The sequence below is a fragment of the Coturnix japonica genome, chromosome 12, assembly GCF_054131305.1.
Source record: "Coturnix japonica strain WE chromosome 12, WE-NBRP24, whole genome shotgun sequence".
Taxonomy (NCBI): Eukaryota; Metazoa; Chordata; class Aves; order Galliformes; family Phasianidae; genus Coturnix; species Coturnix japonica.
Window position 1 is genome coordinate 22,685,184 of NC_140674.1, and position 8,445 is coordinate 22,693,628.

Sequence of the window (8,445 nt, forward strand, 5' to 3'; positions counted from 1 at the left end):
GAATAAATGAAATCTCGACTGGAGCAACAAATAAAGCAACGGTAAAATGTGGATGACCAAGGGCTACAATGAACTTCTGCTTTTAAAGAAAGAACTGGAAAAGTATCAGGATATTTTAAAAGTGTGGATTTTTTTTTCCTAAGCTTCTGTCTCAAATACAGGTTTGTATTAAAATTACTCAGCAGCTGTCAGTGCGTCTGCCCATGCTGAAGCTGTTTTCTTGATCGTAGAGGAAGAGAAAGTGGTGGCATGGAACATAAATATAAAACTGAGGAGGAACTTCTTTACTTCAAAGGTGACAGAGCGCTGGAACAAATTGTCCAGCAAAGTGATGGAGTCTCCTTCTCTGGAGATATTCAGAACTCCCCCAAATGCTTTCTTGTGAAACCTACTGTAGGGAGCCTGCTTTGGGAGGGGGAGTTAGTATGAATAACCTCTAAAAGTCCCTGCCAATCCCTGTGATTCTGTGAAGTTATAACCTACTTTTTCCATTCAGCAGATACTGTCAGAGTACGAGATGCTTCAGTCTTCAAACTCTTTTATTCCCAAGGAGTGCTCACCTCCTGAATACTTAGTCTTGAAACAACAAAAAAGCACAGGTCTGGGTTCTTGTTTATTTTCATCCTCAATCAGCAGGGCCCCAGGCATGGCAGTATAGTTCAAATTCAGGTCAGCAGTGCTAGACTAATCTGAAAGATTAGACTTCACCAATAAGCAACCTGGAGATGGTGTCCAAAGGTCCTGTGCAAGACCCTGAAGTTTATCTTGCAGCATATTGCAGCAAATGTTTTACCCCATAGTAAAGTAAATCTGAATTATACACTGCCAACAGCATTACTAGCAAGGTCAGTATGCTGCTAATAGTGGCATTTTTAAAGTGGAGAAAAAAAAAACAAAACAAAAACATACAAAAGATAGCATTGGTTTCGAAAAACTGAGACTAATTACCATTATTTCTCTGCTTTGGAATCTAGCAGGTAATGTCTTATTTGATAATGGACAGGTTAATTTCTGTCTGTGGGGAAAAGAATTTCCCACAGGTATCAGTGTATATTTAGTCCTACTTTTAACTAGGAGAGTGGTCTTTAAAAGTAGCCAGAAACTAGATGTTTTTCTCCTTCTCTCCTCCTATCCAAGGCTCTCACATACAATCATAAGAAGAAAAAAAAAAAAAGCGCTCAGTAGGAAGTTTGTGTTTTGAAACTCAGCATAAGCTGTTCTGGCAGCACTGTTCATTCATACATTAAAAATGCAGAATTAGTTAAGGGCAGTCTTTAGTGCAGCTGCTGCACACTGTATTTATCCCTGTCTTGCTCTGCTGTGGGAACGAAGATGTGCATGTATCCACAGTCAGTTCCTTGTTGCTGTGCAATGCAATGTCTTTGTATATGAGAAAGTACTTTGAAAGAGGATCTGTGAGGTTAAATTGGCTGTGAAATGAGGGGTAGGAGGAAGAGGAAAAAATAATATGATGAAATATGGTATAATTCTCAGAAAATTTAAAGGGTTTTTTTTTTTTTTTTTTTTTTTTTTTTTACTTATACACTTGCATAGTTATTACTTCTCTTTCTGATACACAAAACTAATTAGAGAACTGAAACAAGGTTAGGTATGCCAATGAACAGAATGATTAAGGGAAAGTTTAGAACTAAAACTGTAGCTCAGTTCTGTGTAGGACCACCAATGTCACCACTCAGTGTTTATGTTGCTATTGTTAAAATAAGCTGATTGAATTCCTTCAGTACCTAAAGGCTAAGGCAGCCTTTTGGGATTTTTATTAGTTACATTATAGAAAAGCAGTTGTTTTGGGTTAGATTCCTTTCAGTTTGCAGAGGAGTCCTTCACCTAAAGTAAACTAAGGGTTTCCAGTAACGAGCTTTGCATGGACTCATGGATATTGGCAGCAACAGGAAACCAGCTCTTGCAACGCTTAAGATATTTGAGAAACTAATTGCTAGGCTTGCTTAATCCTTCGTGTAAAATGGTGGTGTCCTGTTCTGGCAGTACAGTGTGTTGGCAGCAAAACACACCTTGATGTGACATTTGCAGAGCTCAGTTTAAATATGAAGTCATAGTGTGTGTTGGTACACTGAAGAATGGATGCTATTTCAGGTGTCATTTTCTTAGTGAGTTTCTTCTAAACAGAACAGATTATAATGGGAAGTTGCCCACTCAATAGTAATTCAGGCATTTACTTTTTCTTTTCTTTTCTTAAAAATCAGGCCTGGGTTCTGATGTGCCTGCTTTTAATTCATCTGTTTTCCATTACCAGTAATGCACAGTACTTATACTACATCTTTGAGTCTGCCAGGGAAGGTTTGTCACTGGTTCCAGTTGGGGGGGGGGGCTTGCTGAAAACGTGCCCACAGTGATCAGGGAATAAAGAGAAAACATAGGAAAAACCTCAGAGTAACACCTGAGGGCTTTAAAGTGAAATCTCTTGGAGGAAAAAAGAGTGTGAAAGGGAAATGAAGAAAGGGAGAGTCACAGCAGATAATGGGTAGAAAAATGGTGCAGTAGCATGAGTACTACCATGTCCATTTTCTTGGGAAATATATACATATATAACATCATTGATTCTGAAAGATTCCCCCCCTGCCTTTTTTTTTTTTTTTTTTTTTTTTTTTTTTTTTTTTTGGTTTTCCTCTAATAATGAATTTCCTATTAAATAAACCTTTAGCTTGGTCTTGAACTACTTTTCTAATGACTCACCAGGGCCAGAAAAGAAAGAATGGTTTGTGCTTTGACACTCTGGCTCTGCTTTACTGGAATGGGTGCTTAGTTGCATAGGGCTGTTAGGACAATGACAGATGAAAATGAGGAAAGTGTCTGGCTTCTGCTTCTCACAATACTGTGCCACAAATGTATTTCAGAAAGTAGCCAGGCCTTTTGTTGTGTACTTAGGTGAGATCTGTAGCCATACATACTCAGGTGTAAATTCAGACTAAAATAATGTGAAATAGCAGGATTTATCTCATCAAACAGTTCAGCTTCATCATTCTGCTGAAAATAATAACAAAATGTGATGATATCTGCCTGGCAGTTTCTAGCTGGCGTTGTTTGAGCTTCTGCGTGCCCAGTGACATGCCCAAGACTCAAGTTAGTGTTTCCGAAGGAATGCCTCACATCAGCAGGCATAGCTGGGTTCCACAGGAACTGCATGTGCAGTCTAGTGTTGAAGGGGCCTCTCTCTCCTTTAGATTGTGTTGCTACACTTTTCTAATAGTAGTAACAGTTGTTCTTAAGCCGATATCTGCATGAACAATGGCAATGTGGATTTTCTGTGCAGACGTTTGACATCCGTCGAACAGCCCATGTAAGGTCGGAAAAATTATTGCTACAGTAATGATGAACAATCTGCCTCATGCCTTAGAATAGCTGCACAGGAATCCATTTCAACAGGAGGAGTGTGTTTCTAAGCGGTCACTAGGAAATGAGATTTTTTTTATGTTCCTTCCTGAGTCTAACTTGTACACATATTTCATTAGGAAGATCATTAAGGAGGATCTTTGAGAAGGGAAACTGCTGCTTAAGGACATATGCTCAGAAAGGACAGATAGTTTAGACAGCAGTATTTGTCTATTGCTCTACCAACAATTGAGTGCTTCTGTAGCAGCAGAATCATATGAAGTGACTGATTCAAACAGTAGAGCTCAGAACACATTTCATATTTAAAACCTTGTAATCTTTTGTTAGTTTAGAAGAGCAAAGCTAATATTCTTGAGAGATGGCTTTAGAAACATGTGGAAGCTGTTTGAGCTGTCTGCTGGTACCTCTTGCACTTTGGAGTATTGTTGTTAATGTCCTTTTATACTTTCCTAATGGGGATGCATCATATGTTGCCAGTTACCAGCATCCCAACTACGTGTGGTATTTTGAAGGCATCTGTTTCTCAGGTGTGATGGTAAGTGTTGATTTTATGGATCTTTAATGACTTGCAATTCTACTGCAAACAATCTTCAGTTACTGTGAAGTGAGATAATTACACTTCTGAAGGAAGTGTGGATTTCTTTCTTGCAACACTACAGGCAGAAAACTTGATCAATCTGAAGAAATTGTGAATATATTGAATGATATGCTGTGTATGCTACTTTATTTCATACATGTGATTTTGCAAGGCTGATTTATTTTTCCTGTTGGCTTTTTGTTTATGTGTAACTTACTCTTGTGTTATTGAGTCACGCACTATTTGAATTTATTGCTTTATGGATATAGAATTAAAGCTCTTCAGCAAGGCAAAGCAAAGATCTATAAAAGCCTGTAATAACTGTCCTTAGATTTTTAAGCTCTGTATGCAGAGGAGCAGATACAGTTCACAGTTTCAGTTATTAGGCTAAATACAGATAATTGTCTCACTGTGACTGGTGCAGTGATATATTTATCCTCATTACATTTGTAATATGCTCATCTGCAGTAATAGTATGGCATTGCCTACTGCACACGCTATTCACCAGGTTCATAAAGACCTGTAGTCTCAGGAAAAGAAAGTAGAAAGGTAACAAAAAAGTGTGAACAGAATCAGTATTTGAAAAGGGCAAATGTGCATTAGTGAGGTGTTTTTACAAAGCTGCTGAACTGGAAGAGATATTAAAACTTTATTTTTGTAATTATATATTCTTCTTAAAACAGAAGAAATCCCATCTTTTGTTGAGCATAGGGAACAAGGTATCATGCAAAGAATTTTAATGAAAAAGCACAGTTGGAAAACATAGCAAAAAAAGTTAACTGCAAAAGCTACCTTCATGCTTTGAAACATTTTTAGCCTCTGGATCTTAAAACAATTTATTACTAGCATGTATATTTTCCTGTTACAAACAGGGTAGCAAATGAAAGCAGTTTGCTTGGAGGAGCATCCAGTACACCTGAAATCAACTGCCTCTGGTGTGGAAATGTAGTCCTACCATTTGTCATGGACTGATTCAGGCTGCATTGGAACAGGGGGAAGCTCTTGAGCACCTGCAGTGCATTAATTTAAATATATCGGAAGAGAAATGATTTCACATGGGTCTCTGAGCAACAACAAGCCTTTGAACAAATAACATGGGAGATAATGATGTAGCCTTTGAGCCAGTCTGGATGGGGCAAAATGTAAACAACATGCTCTACATGGGAGAGCGGTCGCACTTGGAGCCTCTGACAAAAAGCCCCAAGGAAGACTTGAGGTCAACCCATGGGGTTTCGGAGTTGAGGATACAGAAGATCCAAGGCCCATTATACTCTAACTGAAAGAGAGATATTGGCAGCATATAAAGGGGTTCCAGCTGCTTCAGAAGTGGTTAGTACTGAAGCACATCTCCTCTTGGCTGTGAGAGAACTTCAGCTGGCATGTTTTGCTAGAGTTCATCCCAACAGTAAAAGTGTAAATGTCAGCAAATCTTCAGGTGGCTCATATTTTATGTATTTCCAAACAGTGGATTACCTAAAATGCTGCTATGACTGATAACCACTATATTTCTGAGTTAGCTCTGTCTTCTTGCAGTATTTTTACTAACAGCCCTTTCAAGTGACAAATCCAGGGCCTTCTCCTTTGTTTTTCCAAATGGTTTCAGAAACACTGCTGTCTCAATATTTCCTCATTCAGAGGACTGCCTTTCTGAGTGGGAGCTTGTGATTCTGGAATCCAAATCTTATTTATTGAAATTCTAGTATTAGGTTTTAATAATCCAGTAAGAAAATGAAAGTTCAACATAATACTGACTTTTTTTAGCACATGTGTTGGTAAGAAAGAGAATTAATCTCACTACAGCTGCAGTCATTTCACTTTCACTTACTGTGTTCCCTTACAGATTCTTCTGTTGGCAGTAATCCTCATAGCATTGGAGTGTAATGCATTCTACCGGTGCTGCCAGAGCGAGAGCTGTAACAAAACCTACAGAGTGAGTCTATCTTATATTTTTGCTTGTCTCTGGTATTTGTTCTCCATGGCTTCCTGCTCCTATGTCTGTAGTACATCCTTCTCTGCTCTGGTTCTGCTTCTTTTCACTGAGAAGGATTCTGAGTCAGGTTGAGAGGTCGCAGAAAGGGCAGCTCTTTCCTGTTGATGCATATTCAGGATGGAAAAAAAATTAGATTATAAAATAAGATGGCCAGAGTGTTTTAACAGTCCCCCAGCTAAACAGTTTCATCCCCTTGTGTTCCTTCCCTCCCCTCCCTCTCCCCCCCCCCAGTACCAACTCAATAGGCAATATTTGGGATGCAAACATTAAATAAGTGCTTATGTTACATTCTGAGATACAGTTTTGTAGGAATGCAAGTTTAAAAAGCATCAGTATTTTACTGATATTTATGAAACTGCCTTAAGTTCTGTCTTTGTTCTGTGTATGTATGCTTACTGATTGTTGCCTAGTATTTTTCTCTCAGTAGTGAAGACTGGGACAAGTGAAATTTAACCCTAAAAAAGTAGGTTGGCAGGGAGAGGGAGTGCATGTGATGTGGAGACTGCCCTCATACAGTAATATTTTCTCTCTTCAGAGTTTTATTTCAATTGTGCTAGCCATGCTTGGAGTTGCTTTCTCTGGATACAGTTGCATCATTTTTACTTTGGGATTGATTCAAGGCCCCTTCTGCAATTCATCAAGTGGATGGGATTACATCTTCAAAGATACTGTTGGAGGGTAAGAAACATCAGTTTTAACTGGTAGAATAAACAGTTCATCAAGACAGTGGTCAGATTCCTTAAGGACTTCACACAAAATGGCACAGTCTCTTGAACACAAAACCTATGTTCAACGAGCAACAGAATCTTCAAAGAAGGGTGTTTGCCTCCTATTGACAAATGCCTAAATGTAAGAATCTTCGTACTGATCAGACCTGGAGGTCCAAAGAGGCAAGTGCCCTTTATCTGGTGGTGATCACAACCATGTGTAGTAAAGAATAAAAGATTAGATTCAGTGTAGATGTATACTTCCACAATATTCTCTCAAATTCCTCAAGTTCGTCCTTCAAAGATTATAAAATGTCATTTTAACATTTAATAACTCAGTATGTTTCCTTTTAACACCTAAACTCAATGAGGTCTGCAGTTTGATTGTTGGAAGGTTATGTGTACAGCTGCAACATCTCATAAAACACCTGGCATGCTGTTGGTGTTTCAGACTCCAGAAGCTGGTTCCTAAATTTTAAGCATGGTTTTTTTTTTAAACATGGGTTTTCTGTATAGTAAAGGTAAAATAGTGTGTATAAATTTAATTGGAAAAATCACATTTAATTTTCCTCACATTGCTTTTTTTTCTAATAGGTACCTCACAAATTATTCTGCTTGGTCTCAATGTGCTGAACCTGCTAATGCTGTGGAATGGACCATCATTTTACTCTCTATTCTGATGACTCTTAGTGGACTGCAGTTGATAATCTGTTTTCTTAAAGCGGCTGCTGAACTGAAACGTGCACTGTGTGGGACCTATTCTGTTTTTATTCAGGTAACAAAAGACCTGAGGTAATTTCTTCTTAAGGGTCAGTTTAGCTTCAGCAGTTTTTCTTAGTGGAGAGAAACTTCTTGGTTTGTGCATTCTCCTTGATACTGTATATTTATTAGCAGAAGATATGTGCTGATAGTAAATCTGCTGCATCCTTGGGTCATCCAGGGGTGGTGGACTCTCACTCTAACCTTTAGTGCTATGATTAAAGAAAAAATGTGGCTGAGAATTTTACTCCCAGGTCAGCAAAAGCTTCTGAGAACCCTTCTTCTCTAGCATTCATTTGTATGCATATAGAGATTAGGTTAGGAGATGGATGTTTAAGTGAAACAAGTTATGTATTAGCTTGAGCTGAAAGAAAAACAAACAAAAAAACAGGCCTTACACTTCCTTCCTTTTTATTTGCAGGCTGGGATTCTCTGAAAATGGCAAAATGCTGAACCACCATTTTTCTAATGAAAAGCTGTTTCCTTACGTGTCTAGTTGGCTCCTGCACTGATTTTTTTTTTTTATTTTATTTTTTTCTTTAAACCCTCCAACTTGTTCTGACAGTAGGAAGCTTTCAGCACTGTGGAACTCCTTTTGTAGTAAAACGTTCTTTTTTGGAATAAATTGCTGTATTTATAGTACCTACTCTTTGTTTAGAAAATGAGAGTATTTGTTCTTCTGAAAGGGCCTGATTCAAAGTCTAGCACATCAGGAGAAATTCTCCCTTGAGAATTACTGTGTTAGACAAAGCCATGGTTTCTACATGGCTGAATTTTAGTTACAGACAAACTATGATGGTCAGGACAGATAGTAGCTCATGCTATGTTTTCTGTCCTAGAAGATTATTAACTATACAGAGCAATTTCTGAAAAAAGGCTAGCAAGTCATACCGAGGTAAGGCATTTAGGCCTGACTGAAAATGAGATATGCATCTCCAAAGTCAGCTATACTAGTTAATGTGCTGTACAGTTATACAATTGTAGAGTTATACAGTCAAGAGATAAACAGAGGTTATGCAGATGTTTTGTACAAAAGATCATTG

The 8,445-nt window shown here is 38.2% G+C and overlaps 2 protein-coding genes and 1 long non-coding RNA gene across 3 annotated transcripts in view; 2 read left to right on the forward strand and 1 right to left on the reverse strand.

Annotated features, from left to right (window-relative positions):
* Nucleotides 1-8,048, forward strand: part of TM4SF18 (transmembrane 4 L six family member 18) — a gene marked incomplete at its 5' end in the record, with an annotated part of 37,720 nt that extends 29,672 nt beyond the window's left edge. The window contains 4 exons of the mRNA XM_085513510.1: nt 5,787-5,876; nt 6,472-6,614; nt 7,238-7,418; nt 7,824-8,048. Coding sequence (XP_085369636.1) covers nt 5,787-5,876; nt 6,472-6,614; nt 7,238-7,418; nt 7,824-7,838 — 429 coding nt within the window. The remainder of the gene's footprint in view (nt 1-5,786; nt 5,877-6,471; nt 6,615-7,237; nt 7,419-7,823) is intronic.
* On the forward strand, nt 30-4,983 carry LOC146758894 (uncharacterized). The gene is made up of 2 exons (XR_014933500.1): nt 30-161; nt 4,819-4,983. It is a non-coding gene; the product is annotated as an uncharacterized LOC146758894 (long non-coding RNA).
* HPS3 (HPS3 biogenesis of lysosomal organelles complex 2 subunit 1) overlaps nt 4,577-8,445 on the reverse strand; it is a 43,538-nt gene continuing 39,669 nt past the window's right edge. The window contains exon 20 of the transcript XR_004308407.2: nt 4,577-6,034. The gene's annotated coding sequence lies outside the window, so the exon portion shown is untranslated. The remainder of the gene's footprint in view (nt 6,035-8,445) is intronic.